The sequence below is a fragment of the Nicotiana sylvestris genome, chromosome 9 (assembly GCF_000393655.2).
Source record: "Nicotiana sylvestris chromosome 9, ASM39365v2, whole genome shotgun sequence".
Lineage (NCBI taxonomy): Eukaryota > Viridiplantae > Streptophyta > Magnoliopsida > Solanales > Solanaceae > Nicotiana > Nicotiana sylvestris.
Window position 1 is genome coordinate 192,362,401 of NC_091065.1, and position 14,338 is coordinate 192,376,738.

The 14,338-nt window shown below is 35.8% G+C and overlaps 1 protein-coding gene across 1 annotated transcript; it reads right to left on the minus strand.

Moving 5' to 3' along the window:
- Nucleotides 1-3,686: 3,686 nt before the first annotated feature.
- On the minus strand, nt 3,687-14,338 carry LOC104227790 (ATP sulfurylase 1, chloroplastic-like). Its single transcript, XM_070156189.1, has 6 exons — nt 13,794-14,338; nt 10,907-11,296; nt 6,196-6,211; nt 5,270-5,530; nt 5,095-5,181; nt 3,687-4,248 (listed from the first exon to the last, which is right to left on the minus strand). Exons 1-6 carry the CDS (start codon nt 14,300-14,302, stop codon nt 4,111-4,113), a joined length of 1,401 nt encoding a protein of 466 aa, XP_070012290.1. The 5' UTR covers nt 14,303-14,338; the 3' UTR covers nt 3,687-4,110.

Genomic DNA, 14,338 nt, shown 5'->3' on the forward strand with positions numbered 1-14,338 from the left:
AGGACTCAATTAAAAATATATTATTTTTAACATGAAATAGATTCTTACACTTAACAAAAGAAAACTACCAATCAAATTAGAATGTAAAGTTAAAGACATGTACTAAAAGTGCAAACGATTAACATTTACTATAAAATTTTTGAAACTTTGTATAAAAGTATACATATATATAGGTGTAATAATAAATTTAAAATAGTCACTCCTATATTCGATTTGGTTCGGTTTTTTTTTATTAAAACCAAAATCAAACCAAATTTGATCGGTTTTTAAATTTCAAAACCAAAACTAAACTAAACCAAAAAGTATCGGTTTTTTTGATCAGTTTGATTTGATTTTCGGTTTGGTATGGATTTTCGGATTTTTATGAACATCCCTAATCATAGGTCTGTGCTCGAACACTAAAAATGAAAAAATCTCCCATAGGAGCACTTTTGATCCCTTAATTAGGTCCTGCGAGACACTAATCTGAATTAGTCGAGTTAGTGGTTCCTATATCAGGTAGTTATACAGATAAATTTCATGTAGGCTTATTGATTCATCCTTAATTAAAGATGTCGAGTTCGAACTTTAAGGGTGATTTTTTTCCCAATAAAAGCGCTTTCCCTTAAATAAGTCATGCGAAACGCGAATCTAAATTAATCAGATACCATATTTACACACGCAAAATTTCATGTAGGTATTCATTTGAAAAGTTTTTCCATACTTGACTGTTGTGTATGTGTGTCTGAAAAGTTCTTTCATGTTTGAGTGGTGTATGCATGTATGGGTATGTCTCTTGACTATAAAATTTAAATACCTTCCTTTCCTACTCGTCTAGGATATGGTGGGATGAATGTGATTTCTTCATTGTTAATTAGACGTCTCGAGTTAGAATTTTGTAAATGATCTTTTATAGGAGTGCTTCCTTCTCCAATTGGCCTTGTGCACTCCAATCCGAATTAGTCAATTAGTGGTCCAGGATATCAGGTAGTTGCACAAAAAAAAATTGTGTAGGCTTTTTGACTCATTCTTGATCAGAAATCTCGAGTTCGAACTGTATGAATGATTTTTTTTTGATAGTAGTGCTTTCTCCTTAAATAAGTCTTTCGAAGCGCGAATCTAAATTAGTCGAGTTAGTGGTTTCAGTTACTAAATTATCACACACGAAAAAAATTCATGTAGGTTTTTGGTTCATTTGAAAAGTTCTCCATACTTGACTCTTGTGTGTGTGTGTGTGTCTTTTGACTACAAAATATTTTCCTTCCCACTCCTGACAAAGAAAAGAACTGAACAAAGAAATAATTTATGTTGACCATTTCATCTCCCGAAACGAGTCAAATGAAATCTAATTTTTCGAATAATTATACTCCCTCCGTTTTAATTTATGTGAACTTGTTTGACTGGACACGGAGTTTAAGAAAAAAATGAAAACTTTTCGAATTTGTGGTGCTAAACAATTCAGAAAGGGGCCTAGAGTATTTGTGTGGTTATAAAGCTTTTCAGTAAGGTTAGAATTGTAAATTTAAGCTAAATTACTACCAAATTTAGAAAATGGTCATTCTTTTTGGAACAGACCAAAAAGAAAATAGGTTCACATAAACTGGAACAGAGGAAGTAATTAACTAAGAAATATTTAATTGATAATTGTAATTGAAAAAGGGGCACAGAAAAGCGAAAGAGAACAAAAATCATAAAGTAAATGCGAGAATTATAAAAAAGACAAATGCTATTGTTTTTGGGTTCTCACTTGGTGTCCGGTAGCCTCATTGGAGCCCGACTATATCCGAATTCGCGCCGCGTAGGGCCCTATTCGGGAGGTAACGCTCCGTATCAAGGATTTTTTCATACCCAGTGCTCGAATCTGAGACCTCTGGTTATGGAAAGGCAGTGACGGAGCTAGAATTTTCACCAAAGGGTGTCAAAATATAAAAAATTAGATATATCGTTAAGGGTAGCCAACATATATTAAATATACATAAAACAGAAAAATTTATCTTGCAATACAATGTAATTTTTCGGCGAAAGAGCATCAACTGATTCTACTTGGTTGAATGTGGCTCCGCCACTGAGAAAAGGGCAGCCCCATACGCTAGAGCACATCCTTTGGTGGTAAGAGACAAATATACTATATCATATTCTTGTGTTATATCATATAATCAGTGTAATATACAAAGAATAATGTAGCAAAAGTCTTGGTTTAATATACAAACTTGTAACATGCATAAGCAAAGGGAATATAACTATAGATTTAAGTAGAAAATACGAACTGAAAATCAAATCAAATAGCATTTCATTACTCTGTTTTTGGCTTCAAATTTTGCCAATTCAAATTGCTAAGGTATTGTTTCTTCACAAAAGGTGCTCTCCTGACTTGTACATTAGCTCTTCACCAAGTGGCTTTACAATAAAAAGGGCAGCACGCACAAACCATACTGCAGTCATGCAGGGTCCGGGGAAGGGTCGCGCCCCAAGAGGGTGTGACGTAGGCAACCTACCCCTGATGCAAGTATCAGTGGCTCCTGATTCGTAGAGGAATTATCAGAATGGATGTACCAGTTGAGATGCGAATATGCGCACAAGGAAGGTATGAGGTGATTCGTGGGATTTGAAACAGCATAGTCTCGTGTTACAAGGCCACTCGGGATGAGTACGGATTGAGTTTGTTATGTGTTGAATGGAGTTATTATTATTTCTAAGACAATTGAGGATAAGTTAGAAGAAGTAGATTTGGTTAACCATGATTAAATTGGTATGATGGTGGCAATGATTAGTTCCTTCAGCGTGATTAAGTTATGCAAGTGATTTATGACGGTACGTGTGAGGCTTGTCGGCCGCCGTAATTGATTTTATTCGGAAGTATTCTAGTGTTATGGCCTGTTATGTATAGGCGGATCCCGGAAGGGATATGGTGGCTTAGACCACTACTTGAAGATTTACATATTCTACGATTATGAGAATTCACTTGTATGTTGCTCCCGTGATTTATAGGTCACACAGAGACAATTTTACCGTTGTTTCAAAGCTCCCTTTCTACGTAGGTGGCTTTACAATGAGAGCAAAAAGAGCTAAATGTAAATTTCTCTTTCCCACCTTAGGATATCAACAATGGTAGGAAAATGATTGTCCTTTATGACAATATCTGCGCAAGCATTTACCATTTCTGCACTTTGAAGTCCAAAATATAGACCTATAATTGCTTCTTTGAGGTATTTCATAGTGGTAATTTATGGATGTGACTAGTGGTGGAGGTGGTTGGCTGAGGTTTCTACGTTGTGATGGTTGGCGGTAGTAGTAACGATTGGAATAGTTGTAAAATGTTATATTTACCAAAGTCGAGGGTCTACTGGAAAACAATCTATATGTCTTCTTGAAGGTAGGGATAAAGTCTTCTTACACACTTTTTTCCCCATACACCACTTGTGTGATTATACTGAATCTGTGTTGTTGTTGTTGAACGCCTATGTAATTTCAAAATCTGTACAAGTTCTACATGATTCACGTAAATTAAGAGCTAATAAGTTACGGCGAAAGTAAAAAAAGAAAATACAAATGCGCTAAATAGGCTAAGATCTAAATGATTCAGAATCAAACCTCCATTGAGCGAAAATAAATGGGCTTAGGTTTGCTTTAACCTATCAAAAGAATGGAAAGCAATTCTCCAACTTCCATACTACATAGTCCAATTCCACTAGAAAATATGAAACTCATTTTCAATGAAAGCAGTAACTATAATATAAGTGTGCACACAGATGTGTGCATAAATTTAGCACTATAATTTACAAGATGGAAACACTGGTTCATCAGCCTATACCTTATTAAGACAAGAGGGGTTGTTCTGATGGTAAGCAACCTCCACTTCCAACCAAGAGGTTGTGAGTTCGAGTCACCCCAAGAGAAAGGTGGGGAGTTCTTGGAGGGAAGGATGCCGAGGGTCTATTTGGAAACAGCCTCTCTACCCCAGGGTAGGGGTAAGGTCTGCGTACACACTACCCTCCCCAGACCCCACTAGTGGGATTATACTGGGTTGTTGTTGTTGTTGTTGTTGTTGTTTTGGAGAGTAATGTTGAACAAATGTTCAGACACCACATAAAGAGAGTAATTCACTTTCTAAAATCTAAATAAATGAAACATTCAAACAGGCACAGGTTGAGGAATTCTGCCATTTTCAGTTGAAGCCAAACTATCATAGTATTCCACCAAAACCTTCCAACCACCAGGACACATAAATCCATCTGGAGGACTCTCCTTGTTCTTTGCAAGCGCTCGCATCTGCAATAGACAAGAACACATTAATTGCGCAATATTGACTAGAGGTATTTAACGGGCGGGCTAGGACGGGCTGAACAAAAAAAACCCAACTTGTTCGTTAACGGACCGGGTTGGTTAGCGGGTTGTGAATTTGCGGGTTTTTGTGGGCCCGTCCGGGTTCAGGTTTAACAGGCTCGGGCGGGCTTTGCTAATATTTTTTTTAATTAAATTTTGTTAGCAACGGTACACAAATTAAAAAAAATAAAAATTTTAACCTGTTAACGGGCTGAAGCGGGTTCCGGTGCACCGGTATCCAAAATGTGTTCGTCTAAAACCCGCTCCCCGTCCAACCAGTCCCAGCCCGCCCTATATACTACATTGCCGGGCTGAAAACGGGTCAACCGGGCCGAACCGGGCTGAAAACTGGCGAACAGCAGCACCTGAGGCGAATTCAGGATTTAAACTCTATGAGTTCAACCTTTAAGGTTCTTAGTACTGAACCTATTGTAGTTTTAAGGTTATGGATTTAAATTCTTTGTTTGGGACTGAAGCATAGTAGTTGTTGTTGTAGTTGGGTTCCTATCTACTATTTATTGTAATTTTAGTAGTAATTTTTATATAAATTTATGTTCCGCGTTGAAAGAATTGGGTTCTGATTATCTGAACCTGATACTCCTATGCAGCATCGGCCTCTGAATTACAACTGGGTGAAGTCCCATAAATGAGGTATAGGGAGGGTAGTGTGTATGTTGACATTACGGGAAGGTAGAGAGGCTGTTTCCCCCTCTGAATTCAGCACAATAATTGATCTAGCACGGGGAGTGGAATGGGGTAGAATGCTGAAAGCCAACAGAGAGATAGATATACCTTGGTGCCTGAAATGAAGATAAAATCTTGAGGCCTAGAGGGATCAAAGAAAACCATTTTATTCTGAGTCTTGTCGTACGCAGCCACCTACACGAAAATTTAGTATTCACGTTAAAGTTCGAAAATAAAAATGAAAGACGCGTTGCTTTTTAATCACGGTTAATTGTTGCCGTACCCTAAAAGGCAAGATATTCAGCCGTTCTAGTCCCGGGGCCATACTGAGCACCTTCTTGCCATGATCTGCGTCATACAGATCTCTCTTCTCTAATGGATGACCCATACCAGCTGGATCTCGTCCCACGATATAGAAGTTAGCACCTGCATTGATCCGAGCCTTTGCGTGCCATTGCACCTCGGTTGGACCAGCGTAGTGCATAGGAGATGGGAATATAGAAACAACAGTTGTCTCTGGATCAAGAACACCATCTTCAAGTACCTGAGAAGAGTTTCCAGTCACGGATTCAGTTAGAAAGCAACACCATTGCCACTATATGACTCAAATAAAGCGAATCAAATTTTGTCTGAGATTTCAGTGACAAATGGGATCAAAAGAAATTGAAAACTTTTCTACTTTCTTCAAGCCGTAACTCACACAAGAAAAAGGGCAACCCCGTGTTCATGCAAGGTCCGAGGAAGGGCCACACCCAAAGGGGCGTGATAGACAGTCTACCTTAATGCAAGCATTAGTCGCTGATTCCACGACTCGAACCCGTGACCTATAGGTCATACGGAGACAACTTTACCATTGCTCCAAGGTACCTTCCGTAATTTACACAAGAATAGACGCTTAAAAAAGCGAACAGATGTCAGCAAGAAATTTTATCGAAAAGGACTGTGGAAGCTTTGTTGGTTGAATGGGGTAAGGGAATCAAGTAGTGTTGCGTTTCATTGCTTTATTTTACTGCCAAAAACAGAAGGTAAACAGAAACACACTATTTAAGCAAAAGTTACTGCCTCGGCCAAACCCGTATTCGGGCTTCTAGCCCCTATAGACGCTGGCTGGTTGAAGGGGAAGGCCAATCAAGTAGCGTAGCATTTCATTGCTTTAATTTTACTGCGAAGAAACAGAAAACCACAGGCTGAGTAAACAAAAGCACAAACCTTCTCATGTTGCTTCATTCTCCATTATAATGCTGTATTTTGTCCCGGGCCCGGGCCTTAGTGGGCCTAACGGGCCGGGCCTCGCGGTCCCGGGCTTCGTGGTCCCGGGCTCTGGCGGTCCCGGGCCTGGCGGTCCCGGTCTTCGTGGGCCTAATGGGTGGAACCGGCCCGTGACGGGCCTAAGCCCACATGGTCCTGTGCTTAACGGGCCGGGCTCGTGGGCTTCGCGGGCCTAGCGGGTTTTTTTTTTTTTTTAAAGACAATTTCTTGTAGTATCATGGCTATATTAATATGTAGTATATATGTATATCTAATTATTAAAGTGCTTGACGAAAAAGAAAATAACAAAACAATAGTAAAACACTAAATTGTCATGCATAAATATCACTTCTTGAAGTATATTATATTGTATCTTATGTATATATATTCTCTTATATATTTTCTTGTAGTATATATATTGTATCTTATGTATATATTGTAGCTTATAAATATATTTTCTTGTAGTATATATATTGTATATTATGTATATATTGTAGCATAATATATTTTCTTGTAGTATATTATATTGTATCTTATGTATATATATTCTCTTATATATTTTCTTGTAGTATATATATTGTATCTTATGTATATATATTCGCATAATATATTTTCTTGTAGTATATATATTGTATCTTATGTATATATTGTAGCATAATATATTTTCTTGTAGTATATTATATTGTATCTTATGTATATATATTCTCTTATATATTTTCTTGTAGTATATATATTGTATCTTATGTATATATTGTAGCTTATAAATATATTTTCTTGTAGTATATATATTGTATATTATGTATATATTGTAGCATAATATATTTGCTTGTAGTATATTATATTGTATCTTATGTATATATATTCTCTTATATATTTGCTTGTAGTATATTATATTGTATCTTATGTATATATATTCTCTTATATATTTTCTTGTAGTATATATATTGTATCTTATGTATATATTGTAGCTTATAAATATATTTTCTTGTAGTATATATATTGTATATTATGTATATATTGTAGCATAATATATTTTCTTGTAGTATATTATATTGTATCTTATGTATATATATTCTCTTATATATTTTCTTGTAGTATATATATTGTATATTATGTATATATTGTAGCATAATATATTTTCTTGTAGTATATTATATTGTATCTTATGTATATATATTCTCTTATATATTTTCTTGTAGTATATATATTGTATCTTATGTATATATTGTATCTTATAAATATATTTTCTTGTAGTATATATATTGTATATTATGTATATATTGTAGCATATAAATAATTCTAAGTATAGACAAAGAAATATTGCGAAAAGAAGCTCATGGGTAGAAGCAATAAATTTTATTACCAAAAAATGACATATCTTTCTTAGTCATCCTTCCCCCAATGGAATGAGCACAACAAGGTACTAATACCACCATTAGAAGGAAAAAAACTAAGGAAGATGTGCCAAAATACAAGTTACATATTATTCTATGTATTATCTCTAACAAATCTCATAAATCCTTCAAGGTTCGGAGGAGGTTGCGTTGGTGGTGGTGGAAAAGAAGCTTGTTCATCACCACTTCCGGGCGAAGCCGAATCCTCCGTAAGTTCCGCTATCATTTCTTCATAAGCTTCATCTATCGCCGGTTGTGCTTCTGCAATTCCAAAGTTTCTTCTTTCCGAGCGGATCCAATCTCTAAACAATACTGATTTTTCCAAGCTATCCCTCATAGACGCTCTATGATCACCTATTTGCAGTCTTGCTTGACTGAAAGCGCTCTCTGATGCAACAGTTGAAGCTTGAATTGATAAAATATCCCGAGCCATCCTTGCAAGAACAGGAAAATGTTTTTCCCTTGCCTTCCACCATTCCAAAAGATCAAAAGAGCCGTCTGGATTCTCCTTTTCAAGTCCCTGAGACAAATAAACTTGAAGCTCATTTAGATGTGAAGTTTCATCATAATTTTCACCTTGAGACCCCCTGAACTCCGTCCAAGATTTAAGAGCTTTTAAGCCCGCAACTCTTTTAGAGGATTGTGAGCTAGACGAAGTAGGGGTTGGAATAGTTGGCCTAGCATGCTCTAAGGCAAGTTGATAAGCATTATAAACTGTTTGAGCGTTAATCTTAATTGAAGCTTTTGCATCTGCAAGTGTCGCAATTTCCTCATTTGAAAGATCTAAAGCCTTATAAATATTTGAATACCAAAAATGAGGACCTCCCAATTTCATTGTAGGATTTAGCATTGCAGCAAGACCATAAATAGGAGGGATAGGAAAAAAATATTTTTTAAACTTTTGTTTCATTTCATTTATAGCAAGTTCATAAATATCCCCACCCTCACTAAATTCAACAAACAAATCAGATAGTGCTGCAATATAAACTAAACAGTTTGAAATAGTAGGATAATATTGCCCAGAAAATGCATTTGTTGCAATTTGAAAATGTTCTAAAAAATCTAAAAGAATTTTAACATTAGTCCAATCTTGAGTGGTAAGCATTTCATCATCATCTTCACCACCTACCCGAGAATTAAACGTTGCATTAATTGGGTTTCTATATTCATATGCTACTACTAAACTTTCGTACATACAATTCCATCTAGTCGGGCAAGGTTTAGGAACCTTTCTTTCTCTAAGGCCATATTCATCACATTTTTTAAAATACTCTCTAAGTCTACTTCTACGGTTTGAATAAAAAAGCCAATTAAGAGCCATTCTAACCTTTTCAATTTCTATGTTTAATATTCGCATACCATCACCGACAATTAAATGATAAATATGACAAATACATCTAACATGGAAAATATTAGTAAATGCAGGATTTAGTGTTGTTGTAAGCATGCCTATAGCACTGGTGTTACTAGAAGCATTATCCATTGAAATTGCCATTATTTTATCGCTAAAGCAAAAATATCTACAAATATCTGCAACAGTGTTAGCTATAAATTTACCTGTGTGACGCGAATTAATTATTCTATATGCAATTATGCGTTTTTGCATTATCCATTCTTCATCTATCCAATGACTTGTAACAGTTAGGTAATCACAATCATTACCACTTCTACCAATATCAGTAGTAATAGAAATCCGATTAGGTATATGAGTAAATAAATAACGCAAATATTGTTCATATTCATGTTTGAATTTATAAATATCACTCTTAACTGTTGCGCGAGGCCAACCTTTATAAGTAGGATTAAACACTCTTCTAATATAATGAACCCAATTAGGATTAGAAGCAAAAGTATAAGGTAAGCACATAACAGTAATCATCTTTGCTAATTCTTCACGATCTCTATTTGGATCGTAATATAAAATACCTCCAGTGACAGTGTTAATTCCTGGTTGAACTAGATTTGAACCTGTACTAGGGTTAATCGCAGAATCTACACTTGTCCCCTCTAGATGCGCTTTCATTTGAAAAAATCTAGCCTTATCTCTAGGGTGTGTTTTTATGTGCCTAGTCAAACTACCTGTGCCGCTACGGTCTCCTACATATTTATGCGACATTAATTTCCCACAAGTTTTACACTTAGCCTTATTTTTTTCTCTTACTTGAGTAAAAAAATTCCAAACTAATGATGTTTCTAAGCGTTTAGCAGGTTCTCTATTAAAAGTAGGAGTTTCTACAGGTGGGTCGACCGGTGCATCACTTGGGTTATTAAGAGGACTAGTAGGTGTATCATCTAAATCCGGTGCTTGAGTTTCATCATCATCCTCATTTTCCTCATTATTTTCTAAGATGGTTTCATTAGGATAAAGAGCATTCATAATTTCATCATCTAATCTATCACCTGGTGCAACATTATGATAAAATTCACTATCGGTAAATTGAAAACAAGGGTGATCACTATCAAGAATTACGGAAGGAGGAGGACGTCTAGGTTGGCGACTACTTTCAACTTGCTTATCTTTTCTAGGTCGGGGAGCCGGGGGAAGGGTAGTTGGTTGGCCACTACTTTCACCGGTTTTATCTTTTCCTTTACCAAACATTTTTTTCAAAGTAAATGCCATATTAATTATAATTATGCAAACTAAACCACACAAAAATATATTCTAAAAACGTAAGAGTTGAAACGAGTTTACCGGATTGCCGAACAACTTCTTGAAAATTGAAAATCGTTGAACACTTGAAAACTTCAATTCAACAACTTCACAATTTTTCACGAAATTTCAACAATAAATTAAGTAATTGTAGTAGAGAGATTGAGAGAGATTGAGAGATATTGAGAGATATTGATGAATTGGTGAATAAAAATGAAAGAATGAGGGGGTATTTATAGTTGAGAAATGGGGAAAAGTGTAATTATATAAAGTTTGGGGTTAAAATAAAGTTTGGGGGCCAAATGGCCATTTTTTTAACTTAAAAAACGGTCATATTTTCAGCCCAAACGGCTAGATTTTAAATATGGCCGTTTGATTTTTTTTTTTTTTTTTTTTTTAAAAATAGCCGTTGGGCCCGCCAGGCCCGCCAGGACCGGCCCAGGCCCGCCTGCCGGTCCCGGGCCAAACGGTCCCGGGCTCGTGGGCTCAACCATGGAGACCAGCCCGTGACGGGCTCAGAGGCCCACCAAGACCGGCCCACCCAGGACCGGCCCACCAGGCCCACCAGGCCCGTTAGGACCGCGGGCCCGGTCCGGTCCGGTTCAGGCCCGGCCCACCGAGCAGCATTATTCTCCAATGAAGTGGAACATCATCTGCCTTAGTGTAACCACCAAGAGGATGAAGCAAAAGGACAGGATTCTTATATCCCATTTCAAGAAGTCGTCGACGTGTGTCAGTCATCAATAAAGCATGGCCGTTATGCACAGGATTTCTCAGTTGAAAAGCGAAAACTGCATCTGCATTACGCCTTGTAAATTCATCACGAAGTTCAGCAGGTGAAAGCCGGAACCTGTCAAGACCATCATTGTACTTGATCGGTTCTATAACTTCCAAATCGCCACCAATTAGCCAGTTTCCAGCATTAATTATAGCTTCGTCCGCATAAGGAAGTCCCAGCACAGTAGTTCCCCACGTTCTTGCTATCCGTTCTTCTTTGTTATGCTTGTAAATCTCGATACTACAATTACCAGATTAACAGGGAAAGACAATAGGCGTAAGAAAGACATGACATCAGTACAGGCGGATCCAGGATTTAAAACCAATGCTAAACAAAGTGCGGAATTTTAATCTGATCAAAATCTTAGATATATTCCAAAATGTAAAAACATCTATTGAGTAAATTACAGAGTAAGTTACTCCCATTGAGCTATTTCAGTTACTACATCTGCTAAAAAGACTATTACAGATATTGGATTCAGGAAAAATAATTCATATATAGAAAAATATTTCACAGACACTGTAATTAATATTCCCCTGTAAGCACACATGATAGTGCATAAAAGATTTTACAAGTAAGATTCAGTTGCATAATACTCTTTAAGTAATTTGACTATATTATTGATGGTGAACAGCCGACCTCGTGCCTTTGACATAGGCATGCCACGACTGACCTCGTGCCATGGTGGCCTGCCACGGCCGACCTCGTGTCATTGACATAGGCATGCCACGGCCTACCTCGTGCCATAGTGGCCTGCCATAGCCAACCTCATGCCATTGATATGGGCATGCCACGGCCAACCTTATGCACATCAATGTTGAAAGGGAAAATTATGAAATATCGACAAATTCGGATTTTGGTGCTTGTGATATCTAGTTAAGCACATCTAACCTTCAATTAAATGAAATATCCACTTTTGATCGTTTTGCTTGAGAATCTTCACAAATTTAACAAATTATTAATAGTTGAAACCATTTAAGTAATTATCTACCCCTTTCGTTTCACTTTAGGTGGAAAAGTTTGAATAGACAAAGAGTAAAAAGGAAAAAAGGAAGACTTTATAAATTTGTAGTTTGAAATATGTCACTATATTAGCGTGGTTATAAAAACTTCTCGTTAAAGGTAAATATGAAATTTAAGAAAAATTATTTACAAATTTAGAAAGTTGTAATTCTTTTTAGAACAACTAAAATGGAAATTTTGTAGATAAACAGAATCCAAAGACTGTGTTCTGTTAAATTTGTAAAGATACTCTAAATATCATATATTTCAGGACCAAAAATGTACTTCCTCTGACCAATTTATGTGACGCTTTTAGCTTTTCGAGGTTAGAACTTTTAACTTTTGACCAATGTTTTAAAGGCGTGGGCGTGAGGAGAGGCGTTTTACCTCTGACGAGGCGATGCGTAAGCCCTAAGATACAGGGCGTAAGTCCCACGGACCTTTAAATTTTACTAATTTCAAGAATTTTAATATAGTATAAAATAAAAAAATATTAATAAAAATTACATTAAAATCAAAAAATTATAATAAAAATCTATTTAAAATATTTATAAATTATAATTTAACTATGAATAATATGAAAAGTATGACATATATCATAATATGCAAATTAGCTGCAATGTCGTTGCAACTCAAACAACAAAAGTAATATATTCGATGCGAAATCTTATATGTATCTCTTAAGGAGTATTGAATCTTGAAAGAATTTTGATATTATAATTTGATATTTTTTAAATATTCCTTTTAATTAATATGATTTCTATTTGAAAGAGAATTTATATAAAAACATAATTCACGATTTAAATATGATTCTCTAGCATAATTTATTTTTAAGTTTCGACAAGTTAATAAAGTGACACATAATTCACCATACCATACCATGATAACTAATTATTTGTAAATAGTTACTAGCTAATACTAGACTATTAAATTAATAAGTATTGTATCTCGTAAACGTGGAAAAAATAATATTTGGGAAAATAATTATTAAAAAAAATTATGGACTATTATATAATAAAGACATAACAAAAGTTAATAAATAAATAATTTTAAATGAAAGATTTATTTAAAATTTATTATCATAGCAGTCTTAGTGGATAACGTGGAATAATTTTTATTTTAATTATGACATAAAATACTCTTAATTTACTGATTAAGAAAAAAGTAATTTTGAATAGTCAATGATTTATTAAGAAAATTTGAGGATTTACAAGGTTCTTACACACAATTGCATAAAGTTCTATTAGGCAAGCCCAATACGCTGGGCGTTGGGCATGTCTGGGACGTAAGCCCCGACGGTCGAGGCGTAAGTCTCACAGAACTAAGCCCCACACATAAGCCCAGGGGCGTTTTACGAGTGCTCTGCCCCGGGGAGCCCCGGGCGAGTCCCAATTCTGCCTTTTAAAACAGAGCTTTTGACCTATATTTAGACACAAAATAGTTAAATTTTTTGAAATAAATTTTATATATTTGAAAATAATTAAAAGACATATGAAAATTTTACGATCAAAAGAATAACTCGTTTGACTCTCGAAATCCGGATATCATCCCATAAATTAGGATGGCAGGAATACATTTTAATTAATTCAAAGTTAAAAATGCTTAGCCAAATATCACAAGGACTAAAATCATAATTTACTGGTAACTAAGGGGACCAAATATGGTACAGAAATAGAAATAAAATGGTGCCAAAAATGAAATTAATGATTTCAATAACACAGAAAAATTCACTTACTCATTTAAAATAGCAATGGGGTTATTTTTATCATCAACAAGAGTCACTCTACTGGACCCACCAATTTGATTTTTCTGAAAATCATCAATAGCTAACACAATTGGAACCGACATGTTAACAACCGACCCGTTTTCAAGTCGGGTCGAATTAAAATGAAGAGTTTGGAGGAACTCAGATTCTCTCATAAATCCTTTTAATGGGCTGGCCCAACCTTCACTTAACACATGAACCCATTGAATATCGATTTTTGAGAGCTTGATTTGGGCCAATGATAAAGCCCGTTTAGTTATTTGGGCTTTTTGTGATTCCTCGACGACGAGATTTACTAGTTTCCCGCCGTCGGGTTCTATTAACCCGCAACGGATTCGGGCCCGGGTCACAGACCCGGGCCCGAGTTTGCGGGATGAGCGAGGAAGATTGAGAGGTGTGGAGAAATGGGGTTTGTGGGTTTTGGGGAAAGGTTGAGTTGGAGTTGGAGTTTTGAGAAAAAGAGAGCTTATGGTCGCCATTAATGGAGTTGCAGAGAATAATTTTTTCTTCTTTCT